We start from the raw sequence: 26,434 nt of genomic DNA, 5'->3' as shown, positions 1-26,434 counted from the left end.
ATAAGACAATGATTTATAATCTTTGCTTCATTTTGCATGCTTCTTAGAATCTTTTAAATGTATCTGAATAACTAATTAATGGAATTTTAAATTCCATTAAATATCATAGAGGGATGTAGGAGGTGTTCTGGAGGACTAGCACCTCTGGTGTGAGGGAGGGTTTGCTAAGACATTTTCAGGGCTGCTCATCCACCTTTGGTTTCCACCTGGTTGACCTACTCTCACCTGTGGCTCCAAGAAGCTATAGCATGAACAGCAGCCACACTCCAGCAAAACTCTCAGCAGACAAGCTAAACCAGGGTGAGGGTAACCGACAGGCCTCAGACCTGTCAGTGAGTCTGCCCCAAGCATGTAAAAACTTTCCCTGGTGGAATGGGTGGATAAGAACAACTGTTCCATTGGCCATGAAGGCGGCTGAAGCAGGCTCTGTGGAACCCTTAAGAGCCAGGCATCAAAGATGTCACCGTCATCCACTGCATCCTGGGCTATTGACAGTTGTCTTGACTTTTGTCCTGCCACAAGACTTTGATGACTCTAGAAGAGAGACTGAAGCGAATGACTTTGAGCAACTCTGCCTCATTGAAATCCAACTCACTAGCAAGTCATCACCAGTGATGTCATTGTCCTCTTCAAGAACTAAGGAAAACAATAAATATCACAGAATTATAACATCTTTGAGGTGAAAAGGACCTCAGACAGCTAGTCTAATCTCTACCAGAAAGGTGGCTAATTGTTAGGAACTCAGTCTTTAGAGGCAGCCTATTCCACTTTTGGATGACACTATTAGGTAATTTTTCCTTGAAAAGAGTCAGTTTGCTGCCCTTTATCTTCTGTTACTTTATCCTCATTTTTCAGCTAGCTGAAGGTTAGGAATTCTCTCTTTTGGGACCCTATCACCTCCAGGATCAAAAATAAAATCTAAAATTCTCTATATAGCAATTAATGTCCTTCATTACCTCCCCTGCCTCCCACCTTTGCAGCTTTCTTATAACTTACAGCCCTTTCCTCCCACTGGCTGATATTTAGTGCCACTGGCTTCCTGGCTATTCCTTGAATAGGCTGCTTCACCTCCTGATTCTGGGCCTTTTCTTTGGCTGCACCCACATAGGGAATACTCTCCCTCCCCATCTCTGCCTCCTGGTCCAGATAAGATGGCATCTTTTACAGGAAGTTTTTCCTGATGCCCTTAATTGTAGTACCTTCCCTCTGTGGGTCATTTCCAATTTATCTGGTTTGTACATAGTTATTAGCCTGTTGTCTCCCCTTTTAGACTGTGAGGTCCTTGAGAGAGCAGGACTCTTTTGTTTTTCTTTGTATCCCCAGTGCTTAGCACAGTTCCTGGCACATGGCAGGTGCTTAATAAAAAATTATTGACTGTCTGACTTCCCATATCAAAGCTTCAACATTGCAGTTCAGGTGTAGTGTCAGAGGTAGGTGGCAAGCAGGACATAATCAAATCCCTGGACCCTAAATGAAAACTTAGCCTGTATCCCTATTGTTCTGCAGTGGTTTGTCTCACAGCAACTTTTGGCTCAGTTGGGCTTTTAGATGGCCTTTGTGGGCCACACTTAAGTTTGACCAGTGTACCTGGGCCAAGTTATTTGAACATTCTTCAGCTCCACTGGGAAGTTCAGAGCCCTCTATGGAAACATGGAGTTGTCTGAACTTTGGACAAAGCCACGGGAAGAGCAGGAGAGATGAGACAAAGCATTTGAATCTGAGATACCCTCTGGAGGTCTTCACTCCTGCTCGTTGGGAGTGGTATGCTGGAAATTACTGTATAGGTCTAAGTTGGACGAGATGGTTTCTTTGCGGTCTTCTGATTCTGAAATTCTGTGATCTTTGTGACTAGTCAGAGGGAAACGTATGCATGAACTCAAAGCGGCCCCCGGGCTCCAAGCAGAAAGAGGCTAACGGGATGTGCAAGACAGTGATGGTGTCCACATTCGGCATGGACACCGGGGTTTGAAGCTTGGCTCTGAGTTATCGTAGTGTGTGGACTTGGGCAAGGCACTTCCTTCTGGGTCTCAGTTTCTTCATCTGTAAAAATAAGGGGCTTCCATTAAATGATCTAACAACTCTCCCCGGCTCTGCATCTTAAGACACGCCGCAACCCCGCCACGCTCTCCTGTCACACCGCTCCAGAAAGCCCAATTCCTGAAGGGAGGTGACAGGTTTGCCCGCCCGCCTCTTCCCAAGCCCTGCCCCTCTCCTTCCCTCCCCAAATTTCGGGAACTACAAGTCCCGGCATCCTGTGCAGCCGCCCAGTTGTTGGACCAGGGTGGGCTGCCAGGCTAAGCAGAGCCCGCGGCTCCAGCGGGGCCGGGAGGCGAGGCCGGAGCCGCGGCGGACGCGGGCTTCCCCCGGGCTGGGGCGGGCAGCGCTGGCGGGAGGCGGCTCCGCAGCCCCTTCTCCTCTCCAAGGGGAGTTTCCAGGAAGTGGCCATATTGGATCCATTCAGCCGCAGCGACCCAGTGGAGAGCGAACCTCGGAGCCGGCTCCGATCCCACGGTCTCCGTGTGCCGGTCTTCCTCCAGTCCGTCCATGGCGGCTCCGGACCTGGAGCGCCGCTCGGTGAGGGGCTGGCGGGCGGCGGGAGGCAAACTTGGAGTGGAGGGAGGGGGCGCCCGGGGCTCTGCGCGGGCGGCACCCAGCCTGGCATCCCGCCGGGCTGCCGAGCCTGCCCTGCCCGATGCCAGCTCCCCGCTGCGGACCAGCCTGACCTGCGGGGTGGGGCGAGTCCCCCGCCCCGAGACTCCTGGTGGGAGGGGTCCGTGGGAGGGGGCTCTGGTCGAAAAGGTTACGATGAGTGGGAAGACCACCCTGCCCCTTGCAGTCAGTGACTGGCAAAGAGACTTGTGGCATCCCGACAGGGCCCAGGGACCCCGGAGCCTCTTAGCTGCACCTCTTCCACTGGGACGTTTTTCTCTGCCGATGTGAAGAAGCGCCCCATGTTTGTGTCACTGTGTGGGAAGCAAAAACCATATGATCAAGGCCTCTATGGTTTGAATTGACATTTCCCTCCCCCCCCCAAAAAAAACCTCAGTAAACACCCCAGTAAAATAAGGGCTCCTGTGGATCTGGCCCTGCCTGTCTCTTGGGAAGGGCTAAAGGATGGAGTCTCTCTGTGCCATCCACAGATGGGTGTGGATAAATAGATATGGCGTGAATGACTTGTGAGGCCTCCGGTTTTTAGGTCTGTGGCAGTTTCTCCCTAGTAAGCCTGATTCCAAATTCAAAATGAATGAAGATTTGGTCCACAAGGGTTGCAGGGTGCCTCCCAGTTTTGAACTGGTACAGTTGGTCCATTGGTCTGTTTCAGCAGGTAACCTTGTAAAGGTTTTTTATATTTCACCCAGACTTGAATTTCTGCCAGTGCCTTGTTAGGAATTTCCCCTTGTGGTTGATGAAGCATGTCTAAGTATAACACCTGCATGTGTCTGTGACAATGAAAAGCCCAGGTGGGGCAGACTCAGAAGATTCCTTAATTCTCTTTGTAGAATCATGTAGAATGTAGACCCCTGGTCTTAATGGGCCAATATTGGTTTAGGTTTGATCAACAGAACAGATCATAAGACCAAGTGGTAACCAGAGCTGGGAATGGTCGACTTATTGCTTTTTTGCAATATGAGAGTTGATGTGTGTTTTTGTATGTGATTGGCCTAAAAAGTGATAGCTGAAGCTATTCTGTGATGGGAGTTCCCACTGGGCCCTTCTGTGCAAATATATCCAGTGATTACCAGGTTGTGCTTGTAAGAGCATTATAAATGTGATTAATGATGGTTATGAAGATTGGCCCTTTGCACGTGAAAGACCAAAAAAATCACTATTTTCTATTAGATTGTGCTCATCCCCTATTTTTTACCCCATTTTCCAGGCTCATGTCCAGAGACACCCCCTCCCATCCTAGTAAGTGATGTCATTAGCAACCTCACAATGAAAACTAATGAGATGTCACTTGCCAGGCAGGTTGTGGGTTGGCAAAGTGATCTCAAAGTACTTTTTTAGGATTTAGAATCATTGAATTTTAGAGCTGGATAGTACCTTTGATGCAGTTTAGTCCAGTCTCTTTCCTCCCCCCTCCCATTTTACAGTGGAAGAAACTGGAACCTGGATGAGAGCAGTGAGTTGGCCAGTGTCACACAGCTAGTAAGTGAAGGACCCCAGACTAGGATGTAGGTGCCCAGTTCATATCATGATGGTGCCATTTGTACTCAGATAATTCCTGGGGAGGACTGAGGCCTAGAGAAGGGGAGTAGCCCATTCGAGGTCATATAATAAAGAGCTATGACCCAAATCTGAGTTACCTATGTTCTATTACCCTGCCTTATGAAATAGGTCTCTTTTAAAATGACCTTTGTGGGAAGCAGATACCTGCCTGTCTTGGGCCATCTGACAGTGATGGACAGAAGCAGGCCTGAGAAATGGGCATCTTACCCCAGCTTCATTTGATGTGTCTTGGAAAAGGTACTTCACTCTCCTCTGGCTGGCCCTTATCTTCTCTGGTGCACTTCAAAGGGCTGGCTGTGATAGGTTAATTACTTCAGTGCTTCAAGGTTATGTGATTTTGTGAGTGTAAACGATAGCCCCTCTATGACTTAGCAGAGGGCTGCTGTGGCCCCAAAGTGCATCACTTTGCAGCCAACCTGATGGTGAGCCTCTCTGAACTTAGCTATGCTTGTCTCTCTGTGGTAGGCCACTGCCGGACCAGTATTCAGAGCTTTGGCAGCTTGCTAGGACCTTTCAAAGCTTGAGTAGCCTTATAGAAGAAACCAGGGTTCCCTCCATACCATAATGAGACGTTGGAACAGGACTTTGATGGAAGCTGAATTACTGTTTTTCAAATACTTCGAGCTCCATTTATGAGCATCCCCAATCCCGTGTTATTTATGGCCATTTCTTCCAAATGGCAGCCTGGTGGCCTTACGACCTGCCTTCTAAATCAGCTTTGTGATTAACCTTAAGGAGGCAGGAAACCCTGCTTGGCAGGCTGGGCTGGATGCTGCCCTTGGGGCTGGGAGGTGTTTGTTATGGGAGATGTGGCAATTTAGGGCCTTACTGGGCAGTTCTTCACCTTAGTGTAGAGATGTCTTTAGGTTAATGGCTCCTTAGAACATCAGAATCTGGTGTTTCTTGTTCTGAGAAGTGGAAGAGTTGCTTCTGCTTAGCCTGTCTTGTCAGTCCAGCAGGTCAAAAAGGAGCTCTTTTTGGCTCATCTTTTTGGTACCTACTACTATCACAGTGTGACTTTTTGTGACATGTCACACCAGCTTGTAGTTTATTATATAGGTCTATCAGAATCTGTTAGGTTTTTACCCCTCTCCCAGAACCTGTCCATGATTATGAGCCGGATAAGAGAGAAAACTGAGTTGGGCAGTTGGAAAAGCTCAGAGATTTGAAACAATTCTGCTTTTTGGCATGACTGCCTCTTGCCTGGCATCTCTCCTAGCCAGCCTTCCTTCCACCCCCACCCCAACATCATCTCTGCTTTATCCCCAGTACCATCTGCCACTTCCGTTGTCACCCTGGTAATCTTAACACTTCCCAAAGCACCAGTGTTTTCTTGGAGTTCCTGTTCCCACTCTGACGCTTGTGAGTGGGAGAAGAAAAGGAGAAGGGATGGAGAGAGGTGGGGATTGTTCTTCACCTTCACCAAAGAGGACCCACCATTCCATCCCTATTTCCCCATTATCTCTGCCCACAGTCTTCCCTCTCCCCTGTTTCCCCCTTTAATTGTCCAAATTCTCCCTATCCACGATGAGAGATTGTCCTTTGGTATTTGGGACAGAGAAGGTCAATTTTCCCACTCTTCCTACCAAAAAACAAAAACAGAATCATTGATCACTGTAAAAAAAAAAAAAAAAAAGCAACACTAGAAACAAAGACCTTGTTCTGCTGGGGGTTGGGTTGCAGTTTTACCAACTCACTATAACCTAAGATAGTCACTGTTTTTAGTTTCTCTGTCAAATGGGGATAATAACACCTGCTCTTCCTATCTCACAGGACTCGAATGAGGATCAGAAGTGGCATTCAGATGTGAGGGATCCTTGTTATTGAGGGAGGACCTAGTGCTTCAGGGGGTGAGCTCCAAGAAAAGCAAAGACCTTGTTCTATTCTGTCCTACCCCCTGGAGTATGTTCCCTGTGCCGGCTCCCTCAGCGTTAATGGATAGGATTGGTCATAAATGAGCATAGGACTAACTGGAGCAATTGGGGGGTGCACTGGATAAAGCGTAGGAATATTTGAGTTCAAATCCTGACTGTGTCCTTGGGCAATTCAGTGCCTCAGTTTCCTCATCTGTAAAATGGGGATAATAATAGAAACTGTCTCATAGGGTTGTTGTGAGGTTCAAATGAATTAAGATATATAAAGCCATTTGCAAGCCTTAGAGTATTTTATAAAGGATGAATATTACTTTATTATTCAGCCAAGCAGCCCAGATGAGATGGCGGTATAAGATAAAGAGGAGTCCTTGACCTCAAAGAGTTTAAACTCTTGTTGGGTGAGACAAGTCATGAAATAGATTTTTAGAGGAGGAAGAGATCAGTAGGGAGGGAAAGGGAGGCCAGACTTAGAATCAGGATATGGGAACTGGAGGGGTCCTTGGAGAAGATCTAGTCCAATAACCAGAGAGGTAAAGTAAGTTGTCCAGAGTGGTTGGGACGGGACTTGTGACTGCAGATCCAGTACTCTTTCCACATTGCCTCCTGAACTGGGCCTTGAACGATGGGTAATTGGAGAGGAACAAAAAAGACATTTTGGTCAGGGAAAGCAAAGTGTACAGTAGAGAGGGGGGAATGAGCATGGCATGTTCAAGGACCAACAGTAGAGCAAGTGAATGATCCACCTGAGAGTGAGGCTTCCTGGTTTGATCAATTATGGCCTAAAAGAATAAGGTAGAGAAGTATTTGTACCAGATATGATAGCCAACGGGGAGCCATTAAAAGTTTTTGATTGGGAAAATGACAATGAAATGGTTGTTAATCAAAAAAAAAAAAAAAAGCTATTTTTCTTGCAGCAAAGGTAGGATGGGTTAGGGGGGCTGCAAACAAAGGGAGTGTTAGGCTTTTGGGTGATCAAGGTGGAAAATGGTGAGGGCCTGCCTACCCTAGCAAGCAAGGAAGAGATGGGAAGATATTGCAAAGGAGAAATCAACAAGACCTGGTCACATTGGATGTAGGAATGATGATGGACAAGGAGTCGAAGTGGAAGATCTGAGCCTGGGATCTCTGAACCAGGGACTAAGTGGATGTTTTGAGCAGTAACTAAAACAAACTCCTCCATGGCCCATGTCCAAGCCATAGGAATAAGGAGTAGCTGCAGAACTCCAGAGGAAAGGGTCTAAGGGTTGCCCTATCTCTAAAATGCCTTGAGCATTCCCAGCCTCTGTGCTCCTTTGTTGCCCCATTGGTCCCCTTGGGGCCTTTCCCTAAAACAGATGATTAGACCAGCCAGAGAAATATAAACAAATAGTTGGAGTTATTAATGGAAATCAAGGCATCTAAAGTGCCCTGTTTTAGAACTACTCCCATGACTGAAATGACTGAATATTTCATTCCTCAGGGTCCTCATGGAAGAGATTTTTTTCCTTTTTGAGACCCTCAGCTCCCTCTATTCTCTAGAATCATCTGAATTCTCAGAGGTTTTTGGGGTGAGGAAGGGGATCTGATGTACCACTGCCAGGGAAGGAGTCCAGAGGCCTTGGGCTGTAGAGCTATTCTGTCTAAAACTTATTCATTCTTTCTTATTAGGGTGATGTGACAGAAACCAGAGATGTTAGAGGCTTTAGATCTGCCATTTTGAACCCCACTAATTCTTTCCCCTGATAATAGAGGGTGAAAACATGACTACAAGAGTCCCTTATAGTGCTGGAGAGCACTATATACGACTAGCTACAATTCTGGTGTTCTGTGTAGTACTCACTTAAATATTTCACATTTCAGCCCTTCAGAGTAGATGGTATGTCCAGATTCTGGGTACTCTCTTGGTTCTATCGTATTAGACCTAACTCCCATCAATTTGGGTATCATCACGCCCAGATCCTATTTCATCCTGAACCCATTTTATGATGATGCCCCATCAGACTCAGTCCTCTCTGTGCTAATCCCTATCCCGATGGGAGCCTCGTTATGCTCAGTTTTGTCAGACCTAGACTTTGGGCAGAAGCCCAGAGCTGAGTGGGGGAGGAGGCATTTGGCCATGTCAGAATAGCTAAGGGCCTATGTTAGAGCATGTTTAAAACCCACACTTCCTGGCTGAGGGTGCTGTGGCTGAGCTGAGAGCCATGAAAGTCCTGACTCCTGAGGGTGATTGGTGGTTAAGTGGAGTGGACCTATCTTACTCTGAGACTGCTGCCCTCTCACTCTAATCTACTAGTTAGCATGGCATGTTGAGAAAATAACATCACACCCCTTCTCCATCACTTCATGAATTTTCTTGGCTTCTTACTGTGCCCCTGGCATGGAGAAGAACTGCTGCAGACGATCAACCCCTGATCAGAGGAACCTGGAGGGAATCAGAAAACTTCAGGGAATCCAGTAGGTTTCTTTATGTGTCTTTGTATGCCCCAGGACCTTGTTGGAGGGGGGCAGAAGATGGGAAAGAACCTGGGGGGACCCTGCCCTTTTGGTCATCTCCTAGGGTTGAAGGAGAAGTTCTGCCCTATGTCCTGCTATTAGAAAATGAGGGAAAACCTGCTTCATGTGGAGCAGGGTCACCCTGAGCTTGTTACATCCACATTTTCTTTCATACCAACCTTATTAATTCAGTTACTAAAACCCTTCATGGTGGGCTTGGGAGACACAGATCTATTTTGTTGGATAGAATTCAGGCTGCCATAACTGGCAAATTGGACATGAGTAATGGAGAGCCAGACAAAGGTGACACCTGAACTGTGTGGCCTGTGGCTTTGAGGTGTTTGTGGCAGCCCACCCTTCTGTTCAGATGTGAGAACACTATATTGGTTTCTTGATCCCATAGGACTATGGGTTTCCTCCTCATCTTCCCAGCTCCAGGCTGGGCCACTTATTCATAGACCTCGAAACCTCAAAATTACAGCGACTCTTGCACAATTCTATTTGTAACAGACACCTTGGCTAGGAGGGACTATGAGAACCTAAAAGAGGAAACCCTAAGGTTGGGGGTGGAAGCACACACCACATTCACTTCAATTTCTAACCTGAAGGGAAGCAGGAAGCATAATTGTTGTTAATAGCACCCAGCCAGAGCCTTGTACGTGCTTAATTGTTGGTGGCTGAATTTAATTTGTTGAACAACTGCTTCCTGAGAAGCCCTATTTGTCACTCTGGGCAGACTCTGTATGGGGAGCAGGAGCATGTCAAGATCCTACATTGTCTAATGGAGGAATTGGAGACCTGTGAGCAGTTCACATGAAAAAGATTGGGGCTTTAATGGACTGCAAGTGTGAGTTAGTGGTGATCTGTGGCAGCCAGAAAAGCTAAGTCTCCATTAAGAAAAAGTAGGGAATTCAGAACATGGGAGATGACTGTTCTGCTGGCTTCTGCTCTGCTCAGACTGTATTTGGACTACTGTATTTGGTTCCAGGTGCCGCATTTTAGGAGGGATGTTAATAAACTGGAGGCTATCCATAAGAGGGCTGCAGTGATTGTTGAGGGCTCTGAAGACTTTGGCACTTGAGGATTCATCAAAGGAACTGGGTGCATATTTAACTGGATGTAAGAAGTTTTAGAAGGGACCTAATTCAAGGATTTGAAGGGTTGTCATGTGGAAGGAGGATTGAATTTTGTATTTAGACCTAAAGGATACAATTAGGAGCAAGGATGGAAGTTGTGTAGAGGAAGATTTAGGCTCAATGTAATGAAAAACTTTCTAACAACTAGAACTGTCTCAAAGTAGAAAGGGCTGCCTAGGAAGGTAAAGAGTTCCCTTAATTAGAGGTCATTCAGCAGAGGTTAGAGAGTCTCTGAGTAAGAAGGTATCTCAGAGCTAACCCATACCTGAAATACCCTCTGCAATATTCCCAACAAAGTCATCCTCAGGCAAATGGAACTTAAAATGCCTTTTTAAAAAGGGAAGCAGTGTGAAAATAGTGAATAAAATACTGAACTTGAGATTAGGAAAAACAAGGGTCAAATTCCACCATTGTCACTTACTGACTATAAGACAAGTCAAGACAAGACTCAGTTTCCTAATCTGTAAAATGGGGATAACAGTACCTATAATACAGTCTTCACACAGGGTTAGGTTATTGTGAAGTTCCAATAAGATTTTACACACACACACACACACACGCACACACACACGCACATGCACACGCACACACACACACACGCACACGCACACACACGCCCTTTTGCAAATTTTCTACCAGATACAAGTTTTGGTTATTTTTTTAACTGCAAATTAAAAGGAGTAATGTACGGCAAGATAATTTGCTTGTCCCCAGGTGAAAGTAAGGAAGACAAAGGAGCATGCTGAAGCAAGTTTGGCCCTTTTTACCCTGGGACTTATTATGGTCTTGTTAGGGAGTTAGTCCTGTTTGACATCCTTTGAAGAGAGGGTAGCACTAACTAGTCTTTGACTCCCATGTACTCTGTAGATGGCAATAAGTCTCATTAGAACCTTACAGTCTCTTTAGATATGCAGTGGCCTATGTGCTCTCAAGGTGGCTTAAGCCTTGGGTGGATAACTCCAGAATTCATTTCTCTAATGACCTAGCCTAGCTTGGGAAATTTGGGATTAGAGTCCAGGCAGTCTGGAAAACACTTGGAGTTCTTCCCAGAGCCCAGGGAGAGCTCCATTTCAGTCTGTAAGTTTGCTGGCTGGAGGCTGTCCTCCTGAGCTCAGGGCTAGGTGGAACGACTAGCCAGGCCACAGCTAGGAAAGTGAATAAGGCTGTCCAGGGACTGTTAGAACCACTGGACTGGGAGCACAAGGGCTAAAGGAACAGTTGAAAACTTGGGGTTTGTTTTTGAATTTGCTGCTGAGTTTCTGGGCTAGTCATTGAATCTCTCTAGCCCTCATTTTCCTCTTAGCTTGTGTGTCAGGCTGGCGAAGCCACATCTATTAAGGAAAAGATGTATGACAGACCTTGACTATCACTGCTGCTTCTGTTTTTGCTCTTTGACTGACTTTAACAAACATCTATTCAGTATCTACTCAATGCTAGGCATAGTGATACCAAGGCAAACAAGAAAATGGTCCTTGTCCTCAAAGAACTTACATTTGACTCTGGCAGGCAAGTGGGTTAAGATATAACGTGGACACAACTAAGTAAGTAAAAATAAAATGAATATTCAAAGGAATTTCTAGAAGAGATTGGTATTAACTGGGGTTTCCATGACTTGAAGATGCTACTTAGATGATGGGACAATGTATTTATCATTGGATGAGGAGAGGCCTATGGGTAACCAGGGCACTTCAGTTGGTCTGGCCACCCTTTGGGGCAGAGTTATGAAGGAGGTTGAGTGCACATTTGTATAACTGATGCATCTCTAACTAACAATCTCTAGGATGCAGTGTTAGGAAAGCTGGTTTCTGTTTATTTTGGAAGGTCTAATTTGAGGTATGAACTTTAATCATATTCAGAGATTCTTTCTATCCCTTTCCCTACTTTAAGCAGAGGAAGGAGAAATATCTAGATCAGTCAATCAATCAGTCACTAAAAATTTATGAAGCTCTTACTATGTGCCAGGCACGTTGCTAAGCACATAGTAAGAGCTTAATAATCTTCTAGCGATATTTAGGGATATAACAGAGACATCAGATGCTTACCATGCAAACAGGATGTTTTCCTTATGGGTGAGAACGAGCAAACATTTGTCAAATGGAGTAGAGAGCTTAATCAAAAACGCCCAGTTGGGGCAATACCAAATTTGAGGGGAAATGCTATGGACTCATGAGGTTGCCAGTCAGCTGTTGAGTTGCTGGGCTAGTCATTGGGCTAGGGTCTAGACCTAGAGATAGGGATGGTAATGATCCAAACTAGGCCTAGTGCCTTAGTTCAAAATTATGTTGGAAAGCTTTGGCACTGTCATTTTGGGACTGAGTAGTTTTACATACACTTCTGATTAATTATCCTGTGTGCATTATTTCTGAATTTGTATGTTATAGCTCATAATGGGATTATAGATTTAGTGAACTGGGAATGAACTTTTGAGACCAGTCCAACCCCTTTGTTTTATAGATGAGTTGACTAAAGCCCAAAAAAGGTTTAAGTGAGTTGTCAGTGGTTATATAGGTAACTAGTAGCAGGGATTTTGTCCTTTTAAATAAATCCTGGAAAACCCTGTTCTTACAGTCAGATTTCAGTGTATCACAGTCAGGGATATGAAGGACAGAAAAAGCAGATATCAGAATAGGACATATAGCATAGTTGCTGCAACAAAGGAGAGAATCAGTAATTAGGACTTAGATGAACTCAAGGAGTCGAATAGCTTTAGGAACCAAAGAATGTTGGGAGGCAGGATGGCTTGAGTTGGGGGTTGAGGAATCTGCATCATATGAGTTACAACTACTTTTATCTCTCTTTTACTAATGCAACTGTACTACTCGCATAGTTGTAGGGGATAGCAAAAGGGGAAAACTTTGAGTTTTGTCCACAGCAACAGCTCCAAAGAGTATCTAGAATCCCTGGGAAGCCAACTTGCATTGGCAAAGCCTTTGGTTTATATAGAGCAGTCAGGAGTTACTTCACAAGAGCTATTGATATTTATAGTGGTTGTTTCTTATGTGAAGGGTGATTGACCTAAATATTAGAGAATAACGCTAAGGATCTGACACTTGACCGTAGGGTATTCTTAATTACAGCTATAGACGATCCCTAAGCTTGGAATGAGCATTCCTTGTGTCCTTAGCCCTGCTTTGAGGAATGCAGAATTAAATGTTACCATTTAGTTATGTTGTTGTTGAATTGTTTCAGTTGGGTCTGACTCTCCATGACCCCATTTGGGGTTTTCTTAGCAAGGGTACTGGAATGGTTTGCCGTTTCCTTTTTTCCACTTATTTTACAGATGAGAAAACTGAGGCAAACAGGGTTGAGTGACTTGCACAGGGTCACACAACTAGTAAGTACCTGACGCCAGATTTGAACTTATGAAAATGAGTCTTCCTGATTCTAAGCCCATTCCTATCCACTGTGCCACCTGGGTGATCCCCATTTGGATTCAGTAGGCCCTTGCCAGCATGTTACTACTGTGTTGTCTGTAAAGTCTAGTGCCAGCCAAGCCATTTATAGAATTGGTATACTATGCCAAGGGTAGAATTTTGGGGCTCCGAGAGTGCTTTCTGTGATTATAGCTGAACCCAGGGTCTATGAGTGAGGACTCAGGGACAAAAACATCTTTTTCTTTCATTCATAGCTCAGTCATTGGGAGGTGAGTAGGGAAGGGAGCTGGAGGAGAAGAGGATTAGTGAGGGTTGCAGAGAGGGGTGGGGAAGATTCTCAGTACAGCTGGCTTCTTGGGTTTTGGCTGAGCTACAGGACGTTAGATCATGTCCCGATTGTGTCACCCTTGGAAGAAGGAAGATGAACAAACACAGCAGCCATCTGTGCAAACATAACACGTCTTTAATTCTGGGCATTTTTAGCTTCTCCACTTAAAAAGAAAAAAATTCAGGATACAAATTCAGTCCTCATTGTGAGTTCCTGAAGGTTTTTCAAGGAGGTAGTTTTGTGATTTGAGTTGTTTATTTGGAGACTTGGTTTTAATACAGGTGGAGATGGGGGCAAGGTGATTTTAGAGGCAGAGAGGATAGGTGGGAGGGCCCCTGCAGTAACACAGGTGTGAGATGTGAGGATCTGGATCACTTGGTGCTTTTGGAGATGGAAAGGAAGTGCTACATGTGAGAATGGTGATGCCATTAACAGACACATTGACAAGAGGATCATTTTTTTTTCTGGAGAGTGTTGGAGTTTTGTCTTAGACATACTGTTTGAAATGATGGTGATACAGGTTCAGGAGTCAAAAAGCATAGCCATGTGAATGGTTGAGCTTTCTGAGAAGTACGGAGAGAGAGAGAAGAGGGCAGGTGAGCTGGGGAATTCACATTTTGAGATTTGGAGGAGGAAAAGGAGATAAGGAAGAGATAGTGAAGGCTCAGTGATTGAGAAGGGAGGAGGGGGACTACCATGCCACATAGTGCAGAAGGATCAAGGAAAACTAAGAACTTAGCCATTAGGAAGTCATTGATGACCTTTGGGTGAATCCTTTCAGTAAAATTGTGGGAGGCAGAAGCCAGACTGCAAAGTATTGAGGAGAGAATGGGAAATTTAAAAGTGGAGGTGGTGGTGGAGCCCAAGAGACATTTAGCATGAGAGATAGGAGAAAAATAGAATTGTAACAGGGTGTAATGGGGCACTGTTTTTAGGACTGTATGAGACTAAGACTTGGAGGAGGAAATGGCAAACCACTCCAGTATCTTTGCCAAGAAAACCCCAAGTGGGGTCACGAAGAGTTGGACACAACTGAACAGCAGCAAAGCTGAGACTATAGTATATGGGATAAAAGCCCTAATGATTTTAAGCTGTGAAGGCCAGATGCCATACAATCTCTTTCTCCCTCTACCATACCCTTGTTGTACATTTGCCCCATCCTCTGCTAAACACACTCCTATTTCTTTTCCCTCTAGAAAATCTGTTCTGAAATCCTAAGGTTGATGCTGTTGCCTAGAAACCCTAGTTCCTGGGGACATTTTCATTTTAGTTACAGCCATTAATAGTTGCTCTGTTTGCTCCTTCCCTAGAGCTGGAGGAAGTGTGGGTAGGCTTATGATCTCTCTTCTCTTGTTAATATTCTTCCCCATAAATTAATCTCTGAGGATGGGGAAAGTGACAGGAAAACGAGAAGGGTATTGGGACCAGGAGAGATGGTGGTTGTGGATACAAATTCCCAAGGAAGAAATAAATTTCCGTTGGGCAGGGGAGTAGTTTGGGCCACTTTCATTGACCAAGTCATGAAAATATGGCCTTTTGAGCCTGGGAACAGTCACTTAGAGGACTATATTTTCTTTTTTCCATTCCCAGGAGTCATAAGAGCAAGTTTCCATCTAAACTGGAGTTCAGCTCGTTTAAGTTAAGGAATCTTAAATAAACAAACAGTAAAGGAATCTTCCCTGGCCTCAGCTCCTTTTTTCCTTTTTCTTCCATGACCTATAGTATTTGTATAGAGCTTTGTTCTTTCTCCCTATGGGACAAAATACAGCTTCTGGTTCTTGTTCTGTCCAAAATAGTGACCTCTGGGCATCTGGATGTAGAAGGGGATCTCATGGCAAGAACCTCGAATGTGCAGGCAGGGTTAGGCTTGTAGTCCTTTGTGAAGTGAATTTTATTGTGATTTTTCATGTCTTTGTTCACCTGTCACTCTTTCTATTCCTATCTTCCTACCTGGTGGTTCCCAGCCCTGACCTCTCTCTCTTTTGGCAGAAAGAAGAAATGCGCCTCCTCACTCTGGGTGGCCATGTAGGCTTTGACAGTCTCCCAGACCAGCTGGTCAGTAAGTCCATATCTCAGGGCTTCAGCTTCAACATCCTCTGTGTGGGTAAGTCTCTGAGAAAACCTGGCAAAAGAATAGTTTTGGAACCACAGTTAGAGGGCATGGCTCCAGGGATACTGAAGATGCAGGCCTGTCTAGTCTGACTGTCACAAAAGGAAAAGAATTTGGAGAGTAGTGCTGGGTTCAGAATTCAGGTTCACATGAAGACCAGTGTTTGGGTACAGTAAAAAAATGACCAAAATAATAAACCTGGATATCAGGGTAGTCTGATATCAGAGGGAGTCTGGAGAGGAGTTGTGATCCTTGGCCTAGAGAAGTCTAGGGGAGGTTAGGAGAGATGGTTTGGTAACTCTTAGTATTTGAAGGTTATTATACAGGGGACTATAGAAGACAGACCAAGAATGGATGGGCTTAGGTGTCAAAGAGAAACATTTAGATTCGACATATGGAGGAACTACTGGGGTAGGACTCCTGGGTTTTTACTATGGTAGAGCATTCATCTTCAGAGACTCCAGGAGACCTAGAGAAACTAGAGGCATGAAAATGGTGGGATGGGTCAAATGTCTTCTGTACCCCATAACATAATCCTATCAGTCTTTGAGTAGTTCTTTCTATACATGAGGACATGGATACGCTTGTGGTTGTACTGTAACACTGTGATGACTGGACGTGTGAGGGGCATTATCCAGAGACCCTAGGGAAGGGTTCAGCTTCCCCTACTGGGCATTGTCCTCTTTTGGTGAGAAGAACATGGCTGTGGTGCAGTTCAGCAGAACTAGAGGAGATAAGCCTCTAACATGGCTTGCCTTCATCTTTAAGAATAAATGCACAAACCCCTGAGTTGTGGGGAAGAAGGCTGCTAGATACCAGGGTGGGCTTAGGGACTTAGCCCAGTTGAGGCGCCTCCTTCCTTGTCTCTAGACAGTGATTATCTTGTTTCCTTCCCTGCTTTATGGCCTTTGGAGGAGATGCTCAATGAACTGATACAGATAAATACGTGGGCATAGGCATCATGGAAGTGTGTCACATATTGGGCATTACATTACGCATGTCACATATCTTGAATCTTCTAAGCTTTTTACTTTTTAAAAATGTTTATTCCTAAGTTCACTGAAGCTGGAAGGGGAAGTTACTCCATGTGGGAGCAATGAGTGAGGAGGCTGATTCTTAGTTTAGCTGAGCATGTGGCTTCTGCCACAGATCAGCTTCTGTCCTGATCTGACCTGACCAGCCTGCTTTCCACACTCCTCATACTTTAGCCAGAGCTCCCTGAACCCCTACACAAAAAGCTACCAGATGACAAGAGGCTGGGTGATACCTTCCCAAACTCCAAAATCTGCTTTAGAAGTTAGGAAGAGAGCAAAAATCCCTCCTCTCCACTGACAGCATTCTGTGCTTCCCCAGGGGAGACAGGCATTGGAAAGTCAACACTAATGAACACACTCTTCAACACAATCTTTGAGACAGAAGAGTCTGGACACTATGAGACCTGTGTACGCCTCCGACCACGTACATATGACCTCCAGGAAAGCAATGTGCACCTCAAATTGACCATTGTGGATGCAGTTGGTTTTGGAGACCAGATCAATAAGGATGAGAGGCAAGTGGTGTGATGTTTGATTTTGCTCCATCGCCTTCTCATCAACTATTATTTTAATAAACAGTGTCTACCATGGTCAAGCTTTGGCCACTCAACTGTCAGGGCCCCTCCTCTGCTATCATTCCCTTGATTATTTAGATGAATTACAGGAATTCTCTGCTCTAGATGCACACAGGGCCCCTGACTATGTTCCCATGGATTTCTGTCTAGAACAGCTCATCCCTAGGTGGATAGAAAGTTTTAGAAAAATTCAGTACGTCAAGATAGTATATGATGGAACCATAGAAATTCAACTTTTGTCTCCTTCTTGAAAATGTTGTATCATTGAAGGGAATAGTTTCCATGTGATTCTGTCTTTCTGGGAGTTGATATGAGTTTCTCCAGCTCAAAGAATGTGGATTGTTTTCCACACAAAGTAGGATGATGACAATTTGGAAAAGCCTGTTTGACCATATTGTACTCACAATGAATTACCTATATCTGTCCTTTCCATCAGATACCAAGGATCCAGCATCACTAGGGCTGGCTCAGTATGGCCTATCTTAACATCCTAAAGGACTTTTCCATGGGAAATTATCCATTATATTTCATCCAAGGTAGACTGTCCATTGGGATTTGACCTGTGAAATCCATCTAAAGAAAACCACTTTTTTCATGAGGCATATACCCTGGGTTGTGAGTCCCATGACATTTGTCCTGAACAGAAATTTGCTTCATTTGAGGGGCTGAGGGGGAACTTAGATTTAGAAATTCATATAATTTTAAAGTTAGAAATGGGTCTTCAGGCTCATATAATCCAAGCTTTTCATTTTGCATGTCGAGAAACTGAGTCTGAGAGGCATCGTCCTGATAAGGTGGAAAAAGTACTGAATTTAGAGGCACAGGACCAAAAGCCAAGCTATATCCTTTCCACCTGTGCAACACTGGCACATTGTGTAACTTCTCTGCCCTCAGTTTCCTGACATGTAAAATGAGGTGGCTAGCTAGTCCTTCTAGCTCCAAATCTATAATCCTAAAATCCTGTAATCCAAGAAGTGGTATCTGATCTGAATCAGCCTTCAACATTCCCTGAAGAGACTCTAGCTGTATCTAAGTGACTGACCTCTGTTACTTGGGAGAACCGTTTTTCTCATCGGTTGTGAACCTGAATTGGACCTAGCCTGAAGAGCAACCCTAGCCTAACCAGGCCCTTTCACTCCCTGTGGCACAACTCAAGTCTGGACCTGTCTGATGGCAAAGTCCAGTGGTTCCCTTCCTTTCTCTGTAAGTCATGCTGAACTCTGTGCTCATAGGCTTGATGAGGTTACGTTTTGAGGTGGCAGAGAAAATATTGTCCCCGAACTCTTTGACTTCCATTATAGAGCTAGGTCAAAACATCTTTGGGTCCGCCTGTTGCTGGAAGAAGGTACCCCTCGGGCTTTACTAAGTGAGTGATAGGTGGCTGTGGTCCTCGGGCCTTTCCCCAGGGTGTGGCCTGGCCTGTCTGTCTGTCCATCCCTAGGCCTGATGGAGTTTGTCTGTAGTTACAGGCCTATAGTTGACTACATCGATACGCAGTTTGAAAACTACTTGCAGGAGGAGCTAAAGATCCAGCGCTCTCTCTTTGACTATCATGACACGAGGATTCATGTCTGTCTCTATTTCATCACCCCCACCGGACATTCCCTCAAGTCCCTGGACCTGGTGACCATGAAGAAACTGGACAGCAAGGTGGGCAGCACCCTTTCCCCATCCCCGCTCTTTAGGGCCCCCAACCCAGGCAGGGAACCAGAGCTTCAGTCAGCTGAAGATGCAGTTACTCCTGCTCAGTGGGTCTGGTGCCAGGAGTCTGATTACAGTGTGTGTTCTCCAGAGCTGAAGGACCTGCCACTGTCGTTGAGCGGATTTCCTCTGAGTGAGGCTTAGCGAGAGGACTTTCTCGATGTCTTCCTCGGCCCTGATTTTGAGGCCCTCACACAGTTACTCACACAGTGCTCTCCACTATTCATCATCTTCCCTCTTTCCAGTTTCTGCTTCTGAATGACCCTTTTGTGTCTTTCTCCACTGACCCTTCCCCAAGTCAGTTCTATTTCTAATAAGTATTCTCAGCTGATGCTGCTTCTCAATCCATCTATTCTCTGCTTCTGTACTCCATGCTTAGTTGATCTACCACCTTCTTCGCTTTTCTCTTTCCCTCCCTGGCTCTATCCTTTTATTCTTTGTGGGTCTGAAATAACCTCTCTCAGAAAGCTCCTCATTTTTCCCCCATCCCCCCAAATCCATCACAGTCCCTCCCTTGCTTACTGCCTTTTTGTCAGCTCTCTCTCTCTTTTCTTTTATCCATCCATGAATATCCCTTAGTTTGTCCCCAACCCCATTGAAAAAAAAATTATATTAGTAGGTAGAGAAAGAACATAAATAAGGATCCATGTGTGTGTGTGTGTGTGTGTGTGTGTGTGTGTATAAAAAGGACCTTGACAGTCCTTGAATATACATGTATACATACACACACACATAAAAAATATTTGGAAAGGGTTGTTCCAAACAGGGTGCATGTCAGTCCTCGGGGTGAAAGACGAGGAGTGGAGCCTCCTTATTTTGCCCTTGGCACTGGGTCCAGGAAGGTTCTTCCACCCTTTACTTATGTGAGAAGTAGGATTGCAGACCACCAAGTTAGAGCTCAGCGGATCCTCAGGAGTGAGCTAGACCAAGCTTCTTAAACTTTTACAATCCCTTTAGTACTTCTTAAACTATGGGTTATTTATGACTGATCTAGATCAGTCTTCTCATCCTAAGAAAGAGAAATCTGAGTCCCAGAGCAGTAAAATGACTTCAGGCTCACACAGATAACAAGTAGCAGAGCAAAGCTTCACACTTGGGACCTCTGGCCCCAGATCCACCTCTTTCCACTCTGCTCTGCTGCCCATGCTGCTTCCTCTGTGAGATATCTGCTGGGTTTTTATGAAGGTAGAGACGCCTGGGCAATTGGGGAAGGATTCCCTTTAGCACATGGGAATTCTGCGAGGCTGTCTTACCCTTGTAGCTAGAGGAATCCTGCCTGCACGCAATTTTTCCTGCCTTTGGGCCTCATTTAGTTCAGGGGGAATAATTTCTCAGAAGAACGATTTTTGTCAGTTGTTGCATTTGTGGGGAGCAGATATGTTTTTGTCATTACATCCTCGTGCTTCTGGAGCCAAACTATTCAACATCTGTACCCACTATGGTGTTAGAACTGATCCTGGAATGTTCAGAGGAACTGTAGAGAGTGGCTCTTTTTGCTGCCCCTCCCAGCACTCTTCTCCAAACCCCCAAATCACCTGTTATTCACCTCTCCCTTTCAGGTGAACATTATCCCTATCATTGCCAAAGCTGATACCATTTCAAAGAGTGAACTGCACAAGTTCAAGAACAAGATCATGAGTGAGCTGGACAAAAATGGGGTCCAGATCTACCAGTTCCCTACGGATGATGAAGCAGTGGCAGAGATCAATGCTGTCATGAATGTGAGTGGGTACTGCCAGGATTTGGGGACTGCTGCAGTGGCAGGGTGGGATACCTTGTAACTGCTAAACTTTTGGTCCTTCAGGTCAGGCCAAAGCCATGGTCGCAGGACACATAGGATTCATACGTAGTCGGTAGGAACCTCAGGGGTAGAGGTCGTCTGAGCCTTCCCAGGATGTGGTTTTTATGTCTCTAGCTTTGAGGAGACACACTAAGGCCTAGAGTGTCTGGGTTTAAGGGATCCCACCAGATACTCACATCTAACTCACATCCTTTCCTCTTGTTTAACTGGGAGATAAAAAGCTGAGAGGCCCAGATCTCATGTCAACTGTACTCTTCCTTATAACTCTGGAAGCTGGATTTTTGAGGGAGGCAGAGAATCTATCTGCTCTGGATTCACTTCATCCTGATCTCTATTTATTTCAGGCCCATCTGCCCTTTGCTGTGGTTGGCAGCGCTGACGAGGTAAAAGTTGGGAACAAACTGGTTCGAGCTCGGCAGTACCCCTGGGGTATCGTGCAGGGTGAGTGAAGGTGGCAAACCTCTGGAACCCTTCTCCCTCTTCCTGTCAGGAATGTGGGTTTGGGGAGGAGTGTTTAATTTAGAAGAAATGAATTTACAATTTACTCACATCTTTTCAGGAGCACATCTGTTTTGTAAAGTAAGGTGCATGTATATTCAAGTGGCATTTTAAAAGTTTATCTGTCTGTGTATTTATGAGCTGTTTTTCATGATGTGTGTAAATAGAACTATTTATACTTGAAAGACCTTTATTTTGGTGTCTGGAAAAGCAGCAGTCTCAGAATCTCTTTGCTCCTTGAATATTTGAAGTATGCCTATGTGTGTGTGTGTGTGTGTGTGTGTGTGTGTGTGTGTGTGTGTGTGTGTGTGTGTGTGTGTAAAACGTGTGTGCGCATATCTAAGAAACCTATCTCCACTTCAAGTTTAGATTAGGACTCAAGTATAGTCACTAGACATTTTGGACTAGGAAAGAGAAAGGGAGAGGAGAAATTATTTGAGGAGAAAACTACAAAATTTATCAGATAAGATGATCATACTGCAAGATGGATTCTTTGTTCAAACCCAAACTGTGCCTTTTTTCAGATCTTGGGTATCCAGGGGTTTCATGGAGTTAGGAATAACATGAAAGAGTCTAGTTGTAGTGGACACGTTTAATTCGTGTCTGCTTAGGACTTGAACAAGAGTGTAGAAGGGAAATGAAACAGTGTAGTGTTGAAAATAAGGTTGCTGCACTTTGAGTCTGGGGATGTGGGTTTGAACCCTATCCTACCTGGGCTCCATAGCATGATTTTGTGTGCATTGTGTCACCCTTGGCCCCAGATTCCTTGTCTGTAAAATAGGAGGGGTAGACTATACAGTCTCTGAGGAGCTCTTCAGTCCCAAGGTTCTGTGAGTCTGTGAACTTTAGGTTCTCCCTCACTAGATGTCCCATCATAGGGCTCTAACCCCATCCATGCCCCATTTGTTTGCCCTATGATCACCCAGCAGGTACCCCATCTGTCTGCTCTGTAATCCCTGAGTGCCTGTCCATTTGTCCCCTTTGAGTGCCTGTGTCTGTCCCATGCCCTCAGTGGAGAATGAGAGTCACTGTGACTTTGTGAAACTTCGAGAAATGCTGATCCGTGTGAACATGGAGGATCTCCGAGAACAGACACACAGTAGGCACTATGAACTGTACCGGCGCCACAAACTTGAAGAGATGGGCTTCCAGGACACAGCGGCAGAAAGCAAGCCTATTAGGTGACACCATGCATGACCCTTTTCCCATGGTAGAACAAAACCCTCTTAGTAGGCCCCTGTTTTTCAGAGACCATGGGCCTGGATCACTCCAGTTAACAGGGGGAGGGGAGGGTTTGACCACCTTCATTCAGTAGAAGAGTAGGTTTTATCAAGTTTGACTGACTTCCTGGGTCTGTCTTTGCTTTGTCTCAGGTTATGGGACCCTTAGAAAAGAATTTCTGCAACCCCTTCCCTCCCTTAAACCCTAATCACCTTATACCTGCGTCCTTACTTGCTACCTAGTCCTCCATACCACTGGTAACCATCATTCTCTTGCCCAGCCTTCTCTTCACTGTTAGAACTCTCCCTTCCATTCATCTGCCATCATTCTGTAACCCTCCCCTTTGGCCCCTCTCCCTGGGCAATGCCTGGGCCTCTTTAGCCTCCAGGAGACCTATGAAACCAGGCGGAAGGAGTTCCTGTGTGAGCTGCAGAAGAAAGAAGAGGAGATGAGACAGATGTTTGTGAACAAAGTGAAGGAGACAGAGCTGGAGCTGAAGGAGAAGGAGAAGGAGGTAAGTGATGAGTCAGAGGTCCCTGAATGGAGTATGTCAGTTGGTTGAGGGATGGGAGAGTGTGGGAAGATGCTCTCTTGAGTTTATGGGTAGCCCAAAAAGACTTCTGCCTTATTCTTACATCCTTGGAAACCCACCAAAAGGAGCCTAGAAATTGGCTACAAGTGTTAAGACCCACAAAAGAATCAACCTGGGAGAATAGGGGGCATCTCAGAGACCAGGTAGGACCTTGGAGGAGGACATTTTTTCAATAAGCAGATTTCCCCTCTAGCTTCATGAGAGATTTGAAACCTTAAAGAGGACCCACCAGGAAGAAAAGCGGAAGGTAGAGGAAAAGCGACAGCAACTGGAAGAGGAGAAACTTGCCTTCAATCGGAGGAAGGCAGCTGTCGAGGCCATGCAGGCCCAAGCCTTTCAGGCCACCTCACAGCAACCACTGAGAAGGGACAAAGACAAGAAGAAGTAAGTGACTGGCTAGCCAGTTTCTCCCTGTCCATTGCAGTGACCAGGATCATCCCCTTGGCAAACCTTGGTTCTACCCTATGGTTGTAAATGGCCTTGATTTCAAGTCCAGAACCAAAATTTAGGCATTTTAATGGTGTGGTATCATAGGGGGTACCTGCCTGTGCTTATCTTTTTTTTTCCTGCCTGATTATTTAAGGACGGAGGTCAGGTCCTGCCAGATGTCCCAGGCTAAACTGTTTTGTCCCAGGGTATAAAGAGGACTGTGTGGGTGGAAGAGCTGCCCCGGGGAGGGCACAGGCAGGACAGAGATAGCTGCAGCCTGAGGGAGACACAACTTGAAGCCAGGCAGTTTTCCAGATGGTGCCAGGTGATTTCACAGTTTCTGCTGCTGCACAGTGGCCCTGTGGCTCAGCACCATGCCGTAGGAGAGAGGACACTGCTTTGCCTGCCTCACACATTTGGTGTCTGTGGGACCTCAGGCAAACCACTGAACCTGCCTGTGCTTCAGCGTCTCCACCTATAAAAGGAAGGATTTGGCCTCGATGCTGTCTGTATGGTCACTTCCAGCTCTTAAACCCAGGGTTCTGTGATCCTGCTAACTAACGTCTGATTGCAGCTGATTATCTATAGAAGAGAGATGGGAGACCACTTGGGCATGGGGATGTATAAATCAGGTCATTTGAGTGTCAGCAGGAAAATGTGTGAGTAGGATCTGTTTGACTTTTTTGTCTAGCCAGGTTTGCCCAGCCATTCTAAAGGCAGTCATGGTTCTGGGACTGGATGCAATGACCCTGCCTTTGGGACTTTGAGCATCAGGAGCGAGAAAACCTGGCCTCATAGATAGATAGAGTCCTTCAAGGAGGAGTATGTGCCAGGACTCCTCAGGAGATAGAAGACCAAGAATGGGTCCTAGTTATAAGATCCCTAGGAGCAGCAAAATGACTTATTCCAATTCTAGAATGTTCAGATTCAATGGCTGAGTTATTTTCCTCAGTGTTTCAAATAAACTAAATTTCTTCCCCCACATCTGGAGTCTTAGCACAACCATACCCTCCACCCCTGCTTACAGTTTGGAATGAAAGGTCTATCAGAGTGGGTGGAAATGGACGAAGGCTCTTTGCAATTTTAGCCGCTGGGGTGTTAGACTTGGTCTCAGGAACCACAGGTGTCTGTTTCTTCTGGCTTTTTGAGCCTCAGAGATGGGGATGTGCAGGTGGAGAAACTCAGAGGCAGGTTTTGAGTCCTATCCTAGGCTACTGTAAACTTGGTAGTTGCCGTGTTGGGGAAGAAGTTGAGATAAAACTCTGGGTTGGCAGAAATCAGCGTTAGCGCTGAGCAGATGGGTTCTAAGGGATCAGGAGGGTATCAGAGGATGTTGGTAGTGAGGGAAGCCAGACACTGATGACCATTTTAGACTTCTTAATCTACTTCCAAACGATCCTTCTCCTATCAGCTTTTCTAACCTATGGGATCTTATTCTGACTATTCAATGTACATTAAGCCATTAAGTTTTTAATTAACTCAGATTCCTATTTGCATATGGATTGCCCCTTTTTAAAAAATCATTTGTGACCACTGTAGTCCCAGCCCTCTAAGTTCAGTTCAGTTGGTATGATAAAAAGATGACCAGATTTGAAGTGAGGAAAAACTTGGATTTGAATTCAGCCTCTGATGCTTAGAACATGGGCAAGCTAATTTTCTTTGAGACTTCATTTCCTCCACTATCAGTAGAGGGATACCTTTCTCATAGAGTGACTGTTAAAAATCAAGTGAGATAATATTTATAAAGGGCATTGTAAACCTTCAAGCACACTATGTCAACATCAACTATTATTTAAAAACATTAAACTTTCATCAAAGACCTGATATCTTTAGGGACCTATGATAGTGATACAAAGATGTGACGTAGACCCCGATCTAAAAGAGCATATGCTCTAATGGAGGGAATGGGGAAATTGTTTCCAAATACTGTGATACAAGGGAGGTGGAGATGAGGGCAAAGGAGAGGTTCAGGCAAAGCACGATGAGAAATTTGAGAAGGTAGAGATCCCTTTCAGCCGGGGTCAAGGAAGGCTCTGTGGAGGAGATGGCCTCTCAGGATTCCAGTAACCAGCTGTGGGGAGACTCTTTTCCAAATATCAATCAAAAAACAGGTATTTATAAGCTTGATGGGAGAGACAGTATAAACAAAGGCATAACTGGAGAGTACTGGAGGAGGAGGAGGGAAACAGAACATAGTCTAGTTTACATAGATTATAGGAAGGGGGAGTAGTATGATATAAGACTGGAAAAGGTACGGTACAGAGCCTTGAATTCCAGGACTGAGTTTATGCAATGGAGAACCACTCCAAGTTTCTGAATAGAAGACTGATGTCCAAACAGCCCATGAGGATGGTGGGTAGCAGGGAGGCGAATAGATGGGAGGCAGAAATAACAATGAAGAGGCTGTTCCAGTGTCTAGGAGAAGAGTTGATGTCCATTGTGATTGTAGTAGGAGTTTAGAAGAGAGCCTAGCTATTAAAAAAAAATTGGAAGTAGAATGAATATGTTGGCAGCTGATAGGTTATGTGCAGTGAGGGGTCAGAGATGACTGAGGTAATGAGACTGGAAGGATGAGCATGCCATCAAAGAAACAGAAAAGGTGAGGAGAGGGACAGCTTCTAGGTAGGTGATGATGACCTCAGCTTAGAATGTTTTGACTTTGAATATCTGGGGAGAAATGTTGAACATTAATGTGAAATACAAAAGCAGAGTTCTAGAAGAGCTAGAGGCATCACCTGCATAGGCTTAAGACATGGGTCAGGAGGTTGGCGTCAAGGAAGAGAGGAGAGCACACATTGAGGATAGAGCTAAACCTTGGGGGTGGAGAGGAGTGTGTGTGTGAGGGGAGAAGGAAAATGAAGAGCTTGAAAAATGAGAACAAAGGTGCCATTGGTGGAGTTATTACCAGTCAGCGTGAGTTCTGGGATTCCTACACAGTTAGGAAAGTCTGTCTACCCCAAAGACGACATATGGGACTGTTCAGGTTCTACTTTCCGTTGTTACAGGTAACTGAGAGTTGACTGTAAACCCTTTTCTGTGCCTCTCAAAGGAGTCTGTTG

General features: G+C 45.2%; 1 protein-coding gene across 13 annotated transcripts in view; it reads left to right on the top strand.

Annotated features, from left to right (window-relative positions):
- The first annotated feature begins 2,256 nt into the window (after positions 1–2,256).
- Positions 2,257–26,434, top strand: part of SEPTIN8 (septin 8) — a 35,166-nt gene continuing 10,988 nt past the window's right edge. The window contains exons 1-11 of one of the 13 annotated variants that reach the window (XM_072630023.1): positions 2,258–2,574; positions 6,004–6,080; positions 8,470–8,537; positions 15,404–15,518; positions 16,878–17,073; positions 18,597–18,783; positions 20,394–20,555; positions 20,980–21,076; positions 22,146–22,314; positions 22,736–22,868; positions 23,140–23,330. In XM_072630023.1, the coding sequence (XP_072486124.1) occupies positions 15,413–15,518; positions 16,878–17,073; positions 18,597–18,783; positions 20,394–20,555; positions 20,980–21,076; positions 22,146–22,314; positions 22,736–22,868; positions 23,140–23,330 (1,241 nt within the window). In that variant the 5' untranslated portion in view covers positions 2,258–2,574; positions 6,004–6,080; positions 8,470–8,537; positions 15,404–15,412. Of the gene's footprint in view, positions 2,575–5,499; positions 5,630–6,003; positions 6,081–6,576; positions 8,538–15,403; positions 15,519–16,877; positions 17,074–18,596; positions 18,784–20,393; positions 20,556–20,979; positions 21,077–22,145; positions 22,315–22,735; positions 22,869–23,139; positions 23,331–26,434 lie in introns of those variants that run through there. The other 12 variants (XM_072630019.1, XM_072630021.1, XM_072630018.1 and 9 more) reach the window with 12 other exon arrangements.

The sequence above is a fragment of the Notamacropus eugenii genome, chromosome 1, assembly GCF_028372415.1.
Source record: "Notamacropus eugenii isolate mMacEug1 chromosome 1, mMacEug1.pri_v2, whole genome shotgun sequence".
Classification (NCBI taxonomy): domain Eukaryota; kingdom Metazoa; phylum Chordata; class Mammalia; order Diprotodontia; family Macropodidae; genus Notamacropus; species Notamacropus eugenii.
Note: the sequence above shows the minus strand (reverse complement) of the source record. Positions and strands in the feature narration are given on the sequence as shown.